This window comes from Cannabis sativa, chromosome 2, assembly GCF_029168945.1.
Source record: "Cannabis sativa cultivar Pink pepper isolate KNU-18-1 chromosome 2, ASM2916894v1, whole genome shotgun sequence".
NCBI classification, from domain to species: Eukaryota; Viridiplantae; Streptophyta; class Magnoliopsida; order Rosales; family Cannabaceae; genus Cannabis; species Cannabis sativa.
Window position 1 is genome coordinate 16,384,707 of NC_083602.1, and position 18,288 is coordinate 16,402,994.

Here is an 18,288-nt window from a genome sequence, read left to right on the forward strand (position 1 = left end):
ATTAAGGATAAGTTGGACCCATTGTTCTCTTGATAAATCAATTCCCGCAGATTTGCCTTTTGGAATTTCGTATTCATCATCAACAGATGCGAGTTAATGCAACTACCAGGATTCATTTTCACACTATAGAGTTCTTTTGCTAAGATAGTAACTAAGAGAGGATCGGGGTGTGGGTTATTCATAATGACACTACAACACATCAATAAAACAGAAGTAAGGTTTTGGCTCATAAATTCATACACAATTTAGAAAATAGCAAGTAATTACATATGTTATAGAAATACTAAATCTAACATAGTTTATTTTCCAAGGTATTTCAACAAACTGACACAGTGTCCCGTTTAGGCGAGAGTCAAAGCATCATTCATTGAATAGAGTTGTCGCCTCATCTAAAATGATAAACATTCTAGCAACCTTTTATTCGATCAAGATTTGAATTCAGCGTTGTCCCGTTTAGGCGAGAGTCAAGGCAATTCTATCTTATGAGCTTCCACCATTGTTTCATAACTTGCAAGTCAAGTATGGTCGCCACCATTAGGGTGATCTATACCATACAAAACACTTACAAACTACTTATCATGCGAGGTTAAACGGTGCGAAATTGCTAATGAACGTTCCTCCATTAGGGAGGATTACTCACTAAAACAAACACGGTGTAAAACCCACAATGGAGATCGAATGTCTCTTGATTAAAAGCTCATTATTTAAAAAAAATATATATGTATTTTGTATAATCATAATATTCGATATTATAATAATGAAAAATTACAAATTAAAGTTGGTTTAATTAAAATCAACTTTAATTAATTTTCAATTATTATTTAAATTTGAAAAATAAATTCAAATAAATATCGAATAAGTTCCATAATATAATAATGAAAAAATAAAAATCAAAATTGATTTAAATAAAAAATCAACTTTAATTAATTTTCAATTATTAATTAAATTCAAAAATTTGAATTTTAAATGGAACAAATTTGAAAATATCTTGTTTAAGTTGTTTTAGAAAGAATCTAAAAAATCAACTTAAATATCTTTCAAATCATATTTAATTAAATTCAAAATTAAGTTGTAACCACTTAATTTTGTAGATATTTTAAGTTAAATATTCAAAAAAGATATTAACCTAAAAATATCTAAGATATTCCATTTTAAGTTAATATTTGAAAAATATCAACTTAAAAAATATCTAAAGAATCTTAATAACCAATTCCTAAAATTCCTCAACTTAATTTAAAATTTTGAATTCAAAAGATATTCAGATTTAAGTTGGTTAGTTATGTATAACTAAATATCAACTTAAATAGGAATATTTAATGAAAAATTTAAAATAAGTTCCAGAAAGAATCTAGATGGTTATAATTCTATATTTAATTAAATACAAGAAAATACATATAGTTTAGCTTAGAATATTAAATTCTTTAAACTATGATTTTCTAAATTAATTTCAAAATAAATGAAATTAATTATGTTGCTAATTCAATTTTAATTAGGTTAAACTAGTGTAATTAACCCTAGTACGATCATTCAAATCGTGCAAATGGGCCTTCACAATTGGGGTAGTTTGTGTGAGGGGGTCTTTGGGTTCGGTATGTCGTACCCACTTCTATGGCTCCCAACTCTCACACAAGGCCCAAAAGAGAGGAATTTAACCTTAATAAGAACAACTGTTATTAATTGAATAGGCCCAAAAGCTAAATGGGCCTAAATAAATCCTATCAATAATTATGATAATTTATTTTAGCAACATTAACCTATATGCATCTATAATAAAATTAAACACATAGGCTCACACAGGCACACTTTGGATGGGTCCTATCATGTTGCTAGGTCATACACAGATGAAAGAAGATTGTAAATTATACCTGTTACAAATTATTATCTTGACCAAGGGAGCCATCAGATCATTAGATCTGGCAAAAGGTAACCATGGCTATTTGCAATCAAGTAATAATAGGTTTTGAAAACTTACACATAAGTTAAAACACATACTCCTGCAACAGGGTTAGCTGGATAGTTGGAAGTAGGATTTATTTTTTTTTTTTATTTTTTTTTATAATAAATTTCGAATAAATAAATAATTAAATAAAAATTTAATATTCGAAAAAAAATTTCGGAATTAAAAAAATAAATTTCGAAAATTTAAAAAAAATTTAAAAAAAAATTAAACCTACTTTTTATCTTATATCTATTTAAAATTACATGATTATAAATATCTTATTTTAAATAAGGTCAAAATATCTTTTAAAATATTTATAAAATCTGACCTTAAATTTAAAAAAAATATAATCAAATTTAAAAATAAGATAGGTTTTTAAGCAAAAAGATAAATACTAATTCTATTCGAATTCAAATTACACTAATATCTTGAATTAATTTAAAAAATAAAATTAATTCAAAATGATAATTAGAATTGAATTAGGAATAGTATTAGTATATATACAAAACCATACAAAAATTTGGAAGTTAATTCCATGAAAAGGTATGAAAAATTGAAGAAAAAGGGAAAAAACCGAAACTGTACGGACAGTTCTGCGATCGCGTAAAAATATCAAGACAAATTTCCGATTTTGTCAAATCTTCAAAAAATCATAACTAATTCAAATAAAATCCAAATTGAGTTCTGTAAAAGGCTAACTTGCTTAATTTTTTCCATACTATCCAATAAAAATAATTACAGAATCGAAATCACAATTATTTATCACGAAAATTTAACAAACATCAATCATTCATCAAATAACACTCAATACAACATGATACCATCCAAAGAACATACAAACAATCGTTTTAAAGTCCAAATTTCATGTAAGTAAATCAATTACCATGGCTCTGAGGCCAGTTGTTGGATATTATTTTACCAGGATCTTAGATCTACTCACAAGTATGTTTATTAACATCCTAAATATGAACTTTCTAAAACGATAAATTAAACACATATAAAGTTTAAGAAACCTTACATTGGGTGCAGCGGAATTATAATGACTCCTTCCGTTCAGATCTCTAACCCTTGATTCCTTTTACGTAGCGAGTATTATCAAGATCCGAACCCGGATCTTCTTCTCTGAATCCTTGATGCTGAATCTCCTTTGCTGTTGATCTTTCTTCACAATCTTCCTCACTATGATTGAGGTATTGCTTGATGTGTGTGGGCACTACTCTAATCACTAAGAGAGGTTCGAAATTTTGAGGAAGAAAAGAGAGAGAGAGTGGCGGCTAGAGAAGAGAGTGGAGGCTCAGGTTTTTCTGATTCAGAAAGTGTAATTTTCCAGAAGCCTTCACTATCTATTTATAGCATTCCTTCTAGGGTTTGATTTGAATTATATGGCATTAAAATAATGAAAAAATCATTTAAAAAAGATAACATAAGTGGCCGGCCCTAGGCTAGGTGGACTGGGCCTTGATTTTTGCAATTTTGCAATTTTACCACTTTTGTATCTGATTTTCTCAAAAATGCCAATTTCCTAATTCAATCATTTAAATGCCAATTCTAACTATTTAATAACTATAAATAATTATTAAATAATATTGTCATTTATCATATTTATTAATTGCACCATACAAAGTATCACAATTAACAAATATGCCCCTGTTAACTCTTTCTTTACAATTTCGTCCTTACTTAGTGAAAATTTCACAAATAGACATAGTCTAATTTGTGAATTATAATTGATTAATCAAAACCAATTACATGAGTCTTACAAGCAATATTATCTCAACTAGTGGGGGGACCATGGGTCTATATAACTGAGCTTCCAATAAGTAGATCAAGAATTTAGCACTAAAATTCACTAACTTGTTAATTCTTCGTTGAATCCACGCATAGAACTTAGAATTGCACTCTCAGTATATAGAATGCTCTATATGTTCCACCATATAGACACATCATTAGTTATCCATTGTTATAATCCTAATTTGATCAATGATCCTCTATATGAATGATCTACATAGTAAAGGGATTAAATTACCGTAACACCCTACCATGTATTTTATCCTTAAAACACTTGACCCCGTATAAATGATATTTCAGCTTATGTGAAATGAGATCTCCACCATTTATTTTCGTTTGGCCAAGCTCGAAGGAAATCATCCTTTGCTTACTATTTGCCAGATAGAAGCTATAGATTCCATGTTTATGCTAGCGCTCCCACTCAATTGCACTACCGTGTTCCCAAAATGTACGTATCACCCTGACCTAAAAGTAGGCTTAACTAACAAATCAAAGAACACGAATAGCCTTTCAAGATTGAGCCTAATCATAACAGGATTAAGATCATTTGATCTAGGATCAACTTGGCGATATTGACTTGAATAGATTTTACGGTAACTTTAATTAAATCTAATTCAAAGTTCAATATCGGTCCCTTCCGATGCATACTCCATGCATCCAACCTGAGCTTTACTTTAACCAATGTTCTGGAAAGAACATAGTATTTCTCCAAATACAAGTAAACTCTTGTTGTAGATTATCATATCAGTAAAACCCTGTGTCTGATAAATCTAGGAAACTTTATTCACATAGTCATGTTTACTTTCCAATGTGATGACAGCACAATAAACATGATCAAGTATGTGAAAAGGGTTTAAGATGAATTTATAAATCAATTAGACAAGCAATTGATAAAGTGAGCCAAAACATACACAAATGAATGAAAAATACTTCTGTTTCTTTATTGATGTTGAATAAAATAGATTACATTGAAACGGAGTTTTATTTAGGGCATAAAACCTAACACTACTAACAATGGTCTATGATCTGACCCCCACCAATCTAGAACCATAATGTCAGCTCCATCAAAGTTCTGTAGCCATTCCTCATTACATAACCCCTATCTAATCTTTCCATAACCGGATTTAACTCATGTCCATTACACCAAGTGAGGTCAGTTTTTGAAGAGTAGAAATCAATTAATCTACACTCATCAATCACTGTCCTAAAATCCTCCATGGCCACATCCCTTCAAAATTACATACTCTCTATTTAAATCTTTTTACCTAAATTTCCAATACACTATTTACTTCTTCCCCACTCTCCTTTTCACAACTCACTGTTTCTCTCACACACTCAAATATTTATAGTTACAAAACTTGGGTAACAAATCCAAAACTGTAACACCCATATTTAAATATTTCTAAACTCAAAAGATAACTTTAATATATTATAACTTTATAATTATATGGGTCGGAATCCCGAGTTTCAAAACATAGTTTAAAACTATATTTCTATTTTACAAAACTACGTTGAGAGATTTTTTCTTTTATATAAACATGTACAGGCAACTCAAAATACATCTTAAAATATTTGAAAGATCAGAACCCTTTAGGTTGCACTGCCGCGATATGTACAATCACTGTCGAGCTCTATCTCACTGTTCCTCCAACTTCGCTTTTTTTTTACCTACACAAGGTAGCAAACTGATGAGTCAATAGACTTAGTAAGATAAGCAAGACATATACATAAGTAATGCGATGCCGGCTTTGTGTTTAAGCCGCCCTGAGCTCAATAATTGAGCTCACCAAATGGATAAGAACGTTTTTAAGGGAAGTACGACCACTGTACCAAATGCACTAAAGTACCGACCCTGTACTCGTGTTGGTAGAGCCATAACTGTACTCCCGGGAATTACTAAGTGTTGTACCACATGCACGACGTACCCCCTGGTACTCATGTTGGTAACACCGTAACCACACTGATATACAACACTATACTAACACTCTTTAAATCACATACATATTAGTGCTAGTAGTGCAAACATCCTAAACAAGTATATATTCATATATACATTCTTATGCTATCTTACCTCGTTCTGTGCTCAAGTGTGCCGGTCAGCCTGAGTGGAAGTGCAGCTCGACGTTTTACAGGGCCCTAAACCATAACGTTCAAAACTTAATGAGAGACACGCTAAAACACTTATCGGGGATTTAAAATTGAAACCAAGGATAACCCTATCGATAAATAGGATGCTAACATTTTAAATTACATAAAAACGAGAAAAACTAGGGTTCGGGAAAAAACCCCAACCGGCAGACCGGTTCCCAACCGGAAGCCCGGTTCCTGGCACCAACTGGTCGACCGGTTGCAACAGGCCCCCTGGAACCGGAATTCCGGTTCTGAGCTTGGAACCCAAAAAACCGACCCCCACACCTCAATTCAATCCCAAAATTTCCAATAACTTTCAGAATACCTGTACATACCATAATGAACTAAAACCAAGCACTAAAACTCAACAACAAACACTGAACATCAATTCACCATTAAAGGTCAAGATTTGAGTTCATAAACTCAAACCTTAGCCAAACCTCAACAAAGCCTACCATAACAGCTCAAATCAAACAACATACTCCCAACCTAATCCCAAAACACGAAAATAAATCATCCCAAACTTACAGCACCCTAAACACCCAAGTTCATGCATAAAACTTACATTAAGCTTAGGAAAAATCATGGAAAAGAGGGATAGAGTTATATACCTTGAATTGGAGTGTTCTAATCAGCCAAGATCACACAAATTTGAGCTAACCACAACAATTCCCAGCTGGTTCCCTTGGTGTTCGAAAGAGAAGGAGAGAGACTTAGAAAATTCTAGGTTTTTCCTTCAACTTTTAATTATTCTCTTATTTCCTAATTAAATTAAATCATATTTATCTTAATAAAAGATATAACCAACCCCCAAAGTCCACTAGAGGCCAAAAAAATAATAAAGGAAAAGACCCATTTGCCCTTTAACTAAATTAAAATGGTTACTAACTCCCAAGGGTAAACTAGTCATTTTCCAAACCCCAAAAATTCTAAAACACATAAAATGCGACTCTCTAAAGGCTCAACATCACTTTCCACTGCTTCCGAGCACAATTACGAACATTAAGAAATTTACATAAATAACATAATAAACATATACGAACTTAACTAAATTTCCACAATATGCATTTTTATAAATAATAATAAAATCTCATGCATAAACCCTAATTATTTAATAATTCAATGTATTAATCATAAGCGGTCTTTACAATTATCCCCCCGTTAAAAGGATTTCGTCCCTGAAATCCAACCTGAACAACTCTGGATGCTGAGTCCTCATATCAAACTCTAATTCCCAAGTGGCTTCCTCCACTTTGCTATTCTTCCAGAGTACCTTAACCAATGCTATGGTTTTACTTCGAAGAACCTTTTCTTTTCTATCCAAAATTTGCACAGGTCGTTCGTCATAAGACAGGTCTAGTTGCAATTCCAATGCTTCATAACTTAGGACATGCATTGGATCAGACACGTACTTTTTCAACATGGAAACATGGAATACATTGTGCACAACTGACAATGATGGAGGTAAGGCTAACCGGTAAGCCATCTGTCCAACCCTTTCAAGTATTTCAAAAGGTCTTATGAATCTAGGACTTAGCTTGCCTTTCTTCCCAAAGCGTCTGATCCCTTTCATTGGCGACACACGCAGGAAGACATGATCTCCCTGCTGAAATGTAATATCCCGACGCTTGGGATCTGCATAGCTCTTCTACCTACTATGGGAAGCAAGCATTCGAGCTTTAATCTTGTCTATTGCTTCACTTGTCTTCTGGACCAACTCAGGGCCCAAGTATTTGTTGGGTTTTGTGCCCTAAATAAAACCTTTTACAATCTGATTAGTTATCAATATAAGAAATTTGAAGTGATTTATGTTTGCATGAATTTTACATGCTAATGGTTTAATATGTTTATTACATTTACACACAAAATCAGTTAAATCCAGATCATATGTTTATTCACAATTACAATATCGTCAACACAGTGGAATGTGATTGTGATCATATGAATCAAAAGACTAAGTCCCTGTTTCATCAGTGTTTTGGATTTACACTAATGTGATAATCAGCGATGATGTGTACTTACACATGGAGTAAGTGTTATGTTCTTTCCAGGACATTAGTAAAGTACACTAGTTTCGAATGTATGGAGTATACATTGGACTGGACCGATATTACAACTTAGTTAAGATATTATAAACTTACCGTTATATCTTTCCAAGTGAATATCAGTAGTTGATCTTAAGATTAAAAGAATCTAAATCCTGATATGCTTAGGCTCAACTCAGGAGTACTATTCATGTTCTTTGATTTATTAGTTAAGCCTACTTTTGGGTCAGGGTGATACGTATATTTTGAGAACATGATAGTATGATTGAGTGGGAGTGCTGAACATAAATATGGAATCTATAGCTTCTACTGGTGTATAGAAGTCAAGTGATGATTCCCTTCGAGCTTAGCTAAATAGAAGTAAATGGATGAGCTCTTGTTTAAGTGACTAATTATTAGATCACTAAACATCATTTACAGGTAGCTAAGTGTTTTAAGGGGAAAAATACATTGAGGGGTGAGAACGGTAAAATTATCCCATCTCGATGTAAATCATCTATATAGAGGATCTTTGATCACAATAAGATTATAACCATGGTTAAATGAGATAGCATATCTATATCGTGGAATATATAATATGCTCTATATAAGTCTGAGAGGGAAATTCTAAGTTCTAAGAGTGGATTCAACGAAGAATTAATAAGTAGGAATTTACTTAGTAAATTCGGTTCACTTATTGGAAGCTCAGCATATAGATCCATGATCCCCATTCTAGTTGAGAATATACTGCTTGTAAGACTCAATAATTGATTTGTGATTAATCAATTATAATTCTAAAGTTAGACTATGTCTAATTTATGAATTTTCACTAAGTAGGGGCAAAATTGTAAAGAAAAGAGATTCTAGGTTTATTTATTTATTAATAGACTTTATATGTCTAATTAATAATTAAATTAAATGACAATATTATTTAATAATCTATTTTAGTTTTTAAATAATTAGTTTTGGCATTTAAATGGTTAGAATTGGAAAATTGGCGTTTTTGAGAAAATAGAAATAAAATTTGTGAAAACTGCAAAACCAAGTGGGGCCCATTATACACACCATGGCCGGCCACTTATAGTGGTTTTTCAAATTGATATTTTCATTATTTTAATGCCAAATAATTCCTAACCTAAACCTAGTAGTTGCCTATAAATAGAAAGTGATGGCTCAGTCAAATCATATAAGTTTTCAACAAGCTTTTCTGTCAGAAAATTCTCTCTTCAGAAAAAACTGAGCCTTCCCTTTCTCTTCTTTGGCCGAAATCACTCTCTCTCTTTTCTTCTTCTAAAATTTTAACCTTAGTGATAGAGTAAGTGCCCACACACAGCAAGTGGTAACTCAATCATAGATTGGAAGACTGTGAAGGATCATCACACACAAAGAGAAGGACATTCGGGCTCAGATCTTGATAATACTCTGCGACATAAAGGATACAAGGGTTAGAGATCTGAGTGGAAGGAGACATTAATTCCGCTGCATCAATGTAAGGTTTTCTTAACTTTATATGTGTTTATTTTATCGTTTTAGAACGTTCATATTTAGGGTGTTAAACAACATACTTATGAGTAGATCTAAGATCCTGGTAAAATAATGTCCAACAGTTGGCCTCAGAGCCATGGTAATTGATTTGCTTGCAAGAAATTTGGACTTTAAAACGATTGTTTGATATTTGGATGGTTTCATGTTGTATTGAGTGTTATTTGATGATTGATTGATGTTTGTGAATTTTTGTGAAAATAATTGAAATTTTGTTTCTGGAATTATTTTTATTTGATAGTATGGAAAAAATTAAGCAAGTTACTTTTTTACAGAACTCAATTTCGATTTAATTTGAATTAGTTATGATTTTTTGAAGTTTCAAAAAAAAAATCATGGTCATGCAACAGGGCCACGCGCGCGGACAGCACGCATTCAGACAAGCTACTCGACGAGCGCCTGTCTGAAGCCCCCATCCGCGTGCGGAAATCATGCAGGTTTCCCCCTGCGCCGTGATTCCTCACCCATGCAGCCCCAAGCGCGCGCGGACAGTATGCTGAATACTGTCCGTACAGCTCGCATTTTTTTTTCGTTTTTCTTCGATTTTTCATGCTATTTCATGGATTTAATTTCCGATTTTTTGTGTAGTTTTGTATTTAGACATTTACTATTCCTATTTCAATTCTAAATATCATAATTAAATTATTTAATATTTTTTTTAATTTAATTCATGATATTAGTGTAATTTGAATTTGAAAATAGTAAATATCTATCTTTTTGCTTAATTATCTATCTTATTTTTAAATTTGATTATATCTTATCTTATTTTTAAATTTAAGGTCAGATATTAAATTTTTTAAATGAAATATTTTTTTTAATAATTTGACCTTATTTAAATTTAAAATAAGATAACTATAATCATGATATTTTAAATAGATGTAAGATATTTTGCTAACTTTTAAATTTTGTTATTTTATTTATTTAAATTAAATCATAAAATCTGAAAAAGGTATTTATTTATCTTTTTTAATTTTTTATTTAATTTTTATTTATAAAATAACATTTAATTTTTAAAAGTAGTTAGCATATTTTGAAATGATATTTAGGTTAGTTGAAACCTAATTTTTCAAAATTGTAGGTTTAATTTTAAATATTTATTTTTATTAATTTCGATATATATATTTATTTTTATTTTTATTTTCAAAAATTAAATATTTTTTTATTATTTAATTATTTTTCGAAATTTAATTATTTAAAATTAAATAAATCCTACATCCAACTATCCAGCTAACCTTGTTGCAGGAGTATGTGTTTTAGCTTGTTTGTAAGTTTTTAAAACCTATTATTACTTGATTGCAAATAGTCATGGTTCACTTGTTGACAGATCTAATGATCTGATTTTAACTCATGACTCCCTTGGTCAAGTATATAATTTGTAACAGCTAATTTTCACAATCTTCTTTCATCTGTGTATGACCTAGCAACATGATAGGATCCATCCAAATGTGTGCCTGTGTGAGCCTATATGTTTATTTTATGATATAGATGCATATAGGTTGTTGCTAAATAAAATGTCACACCATGATAGGTTTTATTTAGGTTCATTTAGTTTTTGGACCTATTCAATTAATAACAGTTATTTATTTTAAGGTTAAATTCCTCTCTTTTGGGCCTTGTGTGAGAGTTGGGGGCCAATAGAAGTGGGTACGACATACTGAACCCAGCTCCCCCTCACATGAACTACCCCAATTGTGAAGGCCCATTTGCCTGATTTGAATAACTGTGCTAGGTTAATTAAATTAGTTTGACCTAATAAAATTAAATTAGCAACATAATTAACTTTTAAAATATATGAAATTTATTTTCATTTTAATATTTTAAAGTTAATTTTAAGAAAAAGACTTTTAGTTTTAGATATTATTTCTAGACAAACTATTTGTATTTTTCTTGTATTTAATTAAATAAAGAATTTTAACTAACTAGATTCTTTCTTGAACTTATTTAATTAAATATTCCTATTTAAGTTATAAATTAGTTATTTTAACTGGTTTTTCATATCTAACTTAAATTTGAATATTTTATTTAAATTTAAAATTAAGTTGAGGAATTCTAGGTATTAGTTATTAAAGATTCTTAAGATATTTTTTAAGTTAGTTTTAAACTTAAAATGGAATATTTTTCAAATTAAGTGGTTACAACTTAATTTCTGATATTTAATTAAATTTAAATTTGAAATTATTTAAGTTCTAGATTTTTTTTTGGAAAATTTACATTTGGAGCCTTTATTTTGATCTAATTTCCTTTTTTGCCGTGATCTATTATATTGGGTAAGTTTACCGTTTTTTATTACCGTTTTATATTTAATTATCATTTATTGAGCCACGCGTTTCCCAAGTGACGTCAGACCATGTGTTGTCACTTCTTACCCATCATCCCACGTCTTGCATCTCACGCGCGTCAGGGGTATCACGTTTTTTGATATTCATGATAATTGCTCCCTATTTTGTAGACTTGTAAGTATACTGTCTAGTTAGAGGGAGGGAGCGGTTTATAGGGTTTTTTAGTGGGTTTCTTTTTTTTCAACTTCAGAAATTTCTAGTGTGGGTATTTTTTAGAGAGAGTTTTGAAATTCAAAATTTCTCTCTATTTAGTGTGGCAGTTTCATAGAGGGTTATTCATTTAAAACTTTCTCAAAAAAATCTGATTGTAAATGGTTAATACTCGTTCTTCCCTTTCTCCATCTGGTTCATCGAAGCTTCTTCTTGACAAGTTAAAAATGAAGAAAACGATTTCTGAAGATGACAATGAAGATCTTTCTGGTGGTTCTGAGGGCTCTGGTGATGTTTCTGTTAAGGAAGTGAAGAAGAAGCAATATAACCGTGGAAACAAGAAGGTTACTGACGATCGGCCTTTGAAAAAATTGAAACAAGTTGTTGAATATGATGAGGACTTCTACGACAGTGATGATCTAGAAGTTGAGAACAATGAATCGATGAAGGTATGTGTTCTTATTTTTGTTTATTTTTCAGTTTTTTATTTACTTTTTATGAGATTTTTTGGATTAGGTATTCTTTATAACTTTTTCTATTATCGATTTAGGTTTTGTTGTTATTTTTTAATTTTTTTATTGATTTTTATTTTTCATTTTGGTAGTTGTTTCTTGTTTTCTGAGTAGGGTGACACATATATATATATTTATATTTTGTTTTCATTTTAGGTTTGTTGTTTGAGATTCTTTTATTTCCTTTTCATATTCTTTGTTGATGCTATTTCATCTTCAATTTTTGGGCATATTCATTTGTTAATTTGATGTTGCATATGTATGAGTGGATTTTCTTTTCTTTTTCGTTTTTATCTGTTGGTGTTAATAGTGTTGTTTTGGTTTGTATATTTAAGTTTTAGTTTGTTTTTTTTTTTTTAATTTTTTTGTTTTTTTAGTTTTTTTTTTTTTTGTTATTCAAGTTTATTTAGGTGTTTATTATGTTTATATTTTTTTTTGTATATGATTTAGTTTATTTTGTTTGTTATTATGTTATTGTATACTTTACTATTCCTACAGTTTCTTAATTCACACACTTACAAATTAAGCACAATACAGAAATGATTGGCATAGTTGTTGGGGAAATTGGTTCAGTCGTTTGTATTTTTGTTTATTTTTTTCAATTACACTTTTATTTGATGATATAATTAAGAGAGAGAGATTTGTTGTTATTGTTAAACTAACTAACCATTTAGATTTTAGAACACCTCTTTTTATTATTGTTATTGTTATTGTTAAACTAACTAACCTTTTTTATATACTTTACTATTTTCACGAGTAAACAGTAATGTTCTGTTTTTTTTTTTTATTATTGTTGGTATGTCAACTGTTTTGTTTACATAGTTTTCTTTGTTATTTAGTTGTTGGGGACATTGGGTCCATTGTGTTTGTTTTTGTTTATTTTTCAATTACAAATGATTGCCGTTATTCTTAGGTGGTTAATATTTTTGTATATGATTTAGTTTAATTTTTTAATATTTATGTATTTTTGTATACTTTGCTATTTTCAGGAGTAAACAATAATGTTATGTTTTTTCATTATTGTTGGCATGTTGACTGTTTTGTTTACATAGTTTTGTTTATTTGTAATTTTTTATTTTAATTTTTTTATGTGATTACTATTTTAATTTTTTAGGAGTGGGAGTTATATTTCAAGCATGAGGATAGGGTTGGTGGAAGAATAATTTTTTTTCCTAACCATGAAAACAATGTTATTGCCATTATCAATAGTAAATTGACTCCTTCTCAAGCAAAGCTGTTTCGTGAGACATGTTTTGGACATTTTTTGGACATGAATCCAATTGCAATGCAAACTCAGTTGATTCACAGTGCTTTGCACAGGGAGGTACACCAGAAAAATCCTTATGAAATGTGGTTCAAATTTGGTTCTCAAAATTTCAGGTTTAGTTTGGCTGAGTTTGCTGTTGTGACTGGTTTATTATGTGTTGGTGATTCTGATATGAGTGGTTATGCAAAGAAGGAGAATGCATTTGTGGATAAGTATTTTAGTGATCAACAAGTAACAGTCAGTGCTGTGGAGGAGAGGTTTAGGTATAGTGATTTTAAGTTGGACGAATACGCTGTTAAGATGGCGGTGTTGTATTTCGTTTCTAATTGCTTGTTCACAAGCCCTAATTCCAAGAAGGTTCCTAATGAAATACTCAATATTGTTGGGATTGGTGATTATGAGAGTTTTCCTTGGGGAAAATTAGTTTTTAAGAAAACTTTACACAACTTGAGGATTGGTTTGAGGGGTGTACCAAAGAAAAAAACAGGGAAAGATATTGGTTCCAAGCATATTGATAAGCGTAAAGGGAAAGCAAAGGCTGCTGATAAAGAATCTTCGAGGACTTACAAGTTGCCTTGTTTTCCTTATGCATTTCTTGTTTGGATTTACGAAACTATTCCTCTTTGTCAGAAGGCTGGTTTTTGTGAATATGATAGTGATCCAGAATATAGGATTTGTAGATGGTTGAATGTGGGTCTTCCTAATAATAGTGCTGTTGAGAGGAAAGTTTTTTCATCTCCTAAGGTACATTTTTATTTATTTTTTTGATATTATGTAGTTTACATTTTTTTTTTTGAAGTTTATTGGTTACTAATTGTGTTTATTTTTTTTGTTTTGTTTCGTGATAGCTGAAAGGTGAATATATATTTCCTACAGATGAAGAGAGATCAATGCTTAATCTATCTGGTCTTGAGTTTATTGAGAAGGAAGATTCAGATGTTGATGTTGATCGAGTTGGTGCGATTGGTTTACAATCTTCTATTTTAAATGAGTTAAGGAGGGACGTTAAAAAAGTAATTCAAAAGCAATTACATTTTGATGGGTCTTTTGAGGGTTTTACATCAGATATTAAGTGTAGATTCAAGGAGTTGGAACTCAATATGATTTCCCACATAGATTCTAAGATTGATGAAAGTTTGCAATTTTACTTGGATTTGAAATTTAATGACTTGAAAGAAAAGTTTGATGATTTAAAAGCTTCTCAGAGTGTCGTGGATATCCGTGATGATAGTGGTGGTGATAGTGATGATGTGAGTGTTTATCCATTTGTTAATTGTTTAGTTGTCTTACTATTATTCGTTTGTATGTTTATTAATATTTGTTTTAATGCAGGAATCTGGTTTGAAAGATGGTGTTAATGTTGATTTGGCAGTGAAGGATGTAAATATGATTATTTATTTTTTTTTACTTGTTTATTTTTATTTTATAGTTTTAAAGTTCTTATTTTTATAATTGATGTGTTTGTTTGTTTTTTCAGGATCTAGTTATGAAAGAGGTTGATGATGTAGATTTGGTTACTGAAAATGTTAAAGATTATTCTATTGTATGTTTGTAAATAGTTTTTTATTTTAATGAGCTTTATTTTTTTTTTTTGCAATATTAAGTAGTTTTATCTTTTTTATGATTACTTAGTTTTTCTCATATTCTTTTTAATTATTTGTTTGTAACAGGATCCTGTTTTAAATCTTGCTGAAAGTGGTGGTGTGTTGGTTAATGAGGGAGACACTGTTGTAGAGGTTTTGTTGGTGTTTCCTTTATAAATATTTTGTTGTTTACAGTTTTGTATTTTATTGTTAAAAGAAATTATTTTGTATATGGATATGATTTATTAAAAGACTAATTAATATGATTTATTATTTGTTATGTTTAATTATTTTTATTTATATCATTATTATTTTCAATATGTTTAATTAGGGTGAAGGTTTACAAAATGTTGGAGATGGTGGTTTGGTTAAAGAAGGACACACTGCTTTACTGGTAATGTTTTTATTTTCTATTTGATTTTGTGTTTTTATATAAAAATTTGTTTACATGTAACTGTTTACAGTATTACTGTTTACAGGTAATGTGTTTTACTGTTTACGTATTTTTTGTGTGTTTTCTATAAGTTTTGACTTTGTTTACAATTTTGTTGTTATTTTATGTAAATATTTTTATATTTTTATTTAAGTTTATGCTTCACAATAAGTTTTATGTATGTTTTGTAGGGTGATAATGATGATGTTCCAAGTTTTGATATAATGGGTTTTCTTTCATCTCAGCCCGATGCTAATGCTGATAAAGAGAAGAGGAAAAAACAAGATGAAGATGATCATGCTAAGTTTAAAGATTTAAATAAGAAATCAAAAGATGATGAAGATGATGGTGATGACCAGGTAACCACTTTGTATATTTTATTTTTTATTTCCTTAATTTATTTTTTTTCATCTTTATATTTTTTTTTTTTTTTTCTCATTATATGTTAATTTCATTTTTTAGGGTATGGGTGGTGATGCTGTTTCTTCTATTGTCAAGGAAGTTATAAAGGGAATTAATGAGGGTGATGACAAATCTAAAAAAGGTGGATCAGTTACCAAGGATGATGTTGGTGGTGAAGCAAGAAAAAATATGGTTGATTCATCTGCAATTGATGTTGTTGTGGCTGGTGTCATTGGGTCTCCTAACTTGTTTGATAGTCAAGGTACAGAAGATAGTATTACTTTGTCAGCCATGGAGATCATTAATGAAAAAATTGAAACCATTGAAGGAAGCCTGAAAAAGGTACGTATAATGTTAATGGAATTAACAGTTTGTCAAAGTGTTTCTTTTTTTGTTTGTATATTGGTTTGTTTATTATTGTTTATGTATTAATCTGTTTGATTTTGTTTCTAGGAAAAGAATTTAGAAGCTAATTCTTATGAGTTTGCAAAGAGGGTTCCCAATATTGGATCTGCATTGAGGAGTCCATTTACATCTGATTTTGGTTCTATTGGGAGTAGTAGTAAACCAAAGGGAGAACAATCTAAGTTGCTTGCTTTTTCTTCAGTTGCACTTGACCGTATTGATGATCTTCAGTCTAAACTTTTTGAGCAGTGGTTTAAGGTCGGTTTCAATGATAGGAACAAGATTAAAAAGTTTAAAGAACGTGATAGGAAATTGAAAGTCCCGTTGGATTTTGCAATTATGAAGATTGATGATAAGATGTGGTTTTATGATTTGCTGACTCCTGGAAGAAATTTGTCATGCTCGGTTAGTCCATTTATTTTTTTTATTTTTATGTTTGATTTTAAATGGGTTTTTACATTATATTTGATTTTTTATGAATTTATTTTGGCTTTTTTTTTTCTGATGCAGCATTTGGATGTTTGTTTTTACTACTTGAGAAAGGAGATAAAGTACAATGAGAGTGTAAACTCTTTTGTTAATACCACTGATTGTTTCTTTGCTGCCCAGATTTTTGAGATGTATAATGAGTTTGTTAAGAATGATTGTGACATTGAATCTGTTAAGAAGGACAGCAAAGCTTCTGCATACGTAGCTGGTTTTGGTATGTATTGCAGTAGAAAATGGATTGAATTAGATAATGTCTTAATGCCTATTAATCTGATTGATTTGGCTCACTGGATTATGTGCATTTTTGACATACGTTTGAGATGTCTTAAAGTGTGCAATTCTATGAGATTTGGGAGGTACAAGAACTCAGAAAAATTGGTTCGTGCTTTTGCTGTCATGTTGCCTATTTTGTTGTCACATGTAAATTTTTATGATCAAAGGAAAGATATTGATAAGAGCACAGGATTTTTTCAAGGAAAGAGTGAGACAGACCCTTTGGAAATTGTTATCGTTCAAGATTTGCCTCAACAAGAGCAGTGGTAATCTTTTTAGTTGTTTTTGTGTTGTTATTTCATTAAATTCGTTTTGTGTTTTTTGTATCTAACTGCTTGTTTTTAATTTTTCACAGTGACTGTGGTGTTTTTGTTATAAAGTACGCTGAGTATTTTATTCATGGATTGATTGACAAGATTCCGAAGGAGTTGGACATTCCTTTTGTTCGAAAGAAGCTGTGTGTTGAGCTCTTTGTTCATGCTAAGAAGAAGGAAGTGAGTGGTTATGAATCACCTTCAGAGTATCCTGGCAGGATGGAAAAGGATGGAAAGAAAAAGAAGTAGTTGTTTAATGTAGTTGGAAACACTTTTGTTTCTTGTTGTTTTGATACTTTTGTACGGGTTATTATTGATAGTTTGGGTAGTTATGAACGTTAAACATATTAACCTTCTTTTTGCTTGGTCATTTTGTCAAACGTATGTATGGATATTGGAACTATTTTCAGTACCTTTAATATGATATTAATGCAGGTTGCTTTTGGAGTTAAGTTTGAAGTTTTTTTTTTTTTACTAGATGTGTAATATAATGTAAGATTATTATGGAATTTTATCAGTTTGGTTTTTTGTTAATGGTAGTATGTATTTTTTTTGTTTGTTGTATTCTTTTTTTTGAGTTTGGTCTGATTAAGTTGGTATTTTTCTTTTTTCAGGTTTTGTAAACCGTTGCATATATCTTCTGTTTTTTATTTATATTTTTTGGAAAAGAGGTACACACTTTCAAATCATAGAGGTAT

The 18,288-nt window shown here is 30.3% G+C and overlaps 2 protein-coding genes across 3 annotated transcripts; one reads left to right on the forward strand and one right to left on the reverse strand.

Moving 5' to 3' along the window:
• Positions 1–6,173: 6,173 nt before the first annotated feature.
• LOC115720090 (uncharacterized) lies at positions 6,174–7,430 on the reverse strand. The gene is made up of 2 exons (XM_030649252.1): positions 7,131–7,430; positions 6,174–6,182 (listed from the first exon to the last, which is right to left on the reverse strand). The coding sequence occupies exons 1-2, from the start codon at positions 7,428–7,430 to the stop codon at positions 6,174–6,176; spliced, it is 309 nt and encodes a 102-aa protein (XP_030505112.1).
• Positions 7,431–10,673: 3,243 nt separating this feature from the next.
• LOC115724004 (uncharacterized) lies at positions 10,674–18,042 on the forward strand. 2 transcript variants are annotated; one of them, XM_061110194.1, is made up of 12 exons: positions 10,674–12,361; positions 13,539–14,435; positions 14,540–14,941; positions 15,024–15,071; positions 15,169–15,234; positions 15,362–15,427; positions 15,606–15,668; positions 15,899–16,066; positions 16,170–16,451; positions 16,563–16,919; positions 17,025–17,542; positions 17,632–18,042. In XM_061110194.1, exons 1-12 carry the CDS (start codon positions 12,074–12,076, stop codon positions 17,837–17,839), a joined length of 3,363 nt encoding a protein of 1,120 aa, XP_060966177.1. In that variant the 5' UTR covers positions 10,674–12,073; the 3' UTR covers positions 17,840–18,042. The 2 variants fall into 2 exon arrangements, with proteins under 2 accessions (XP_060966177.1, XP_060966178.1); XM_061110195.1 differs by having other exon boundaries at positions 15,953–16,066.
• The last annotated feature ends 246 nt before the right edge of the window (positions 18,043–18,288 follow it).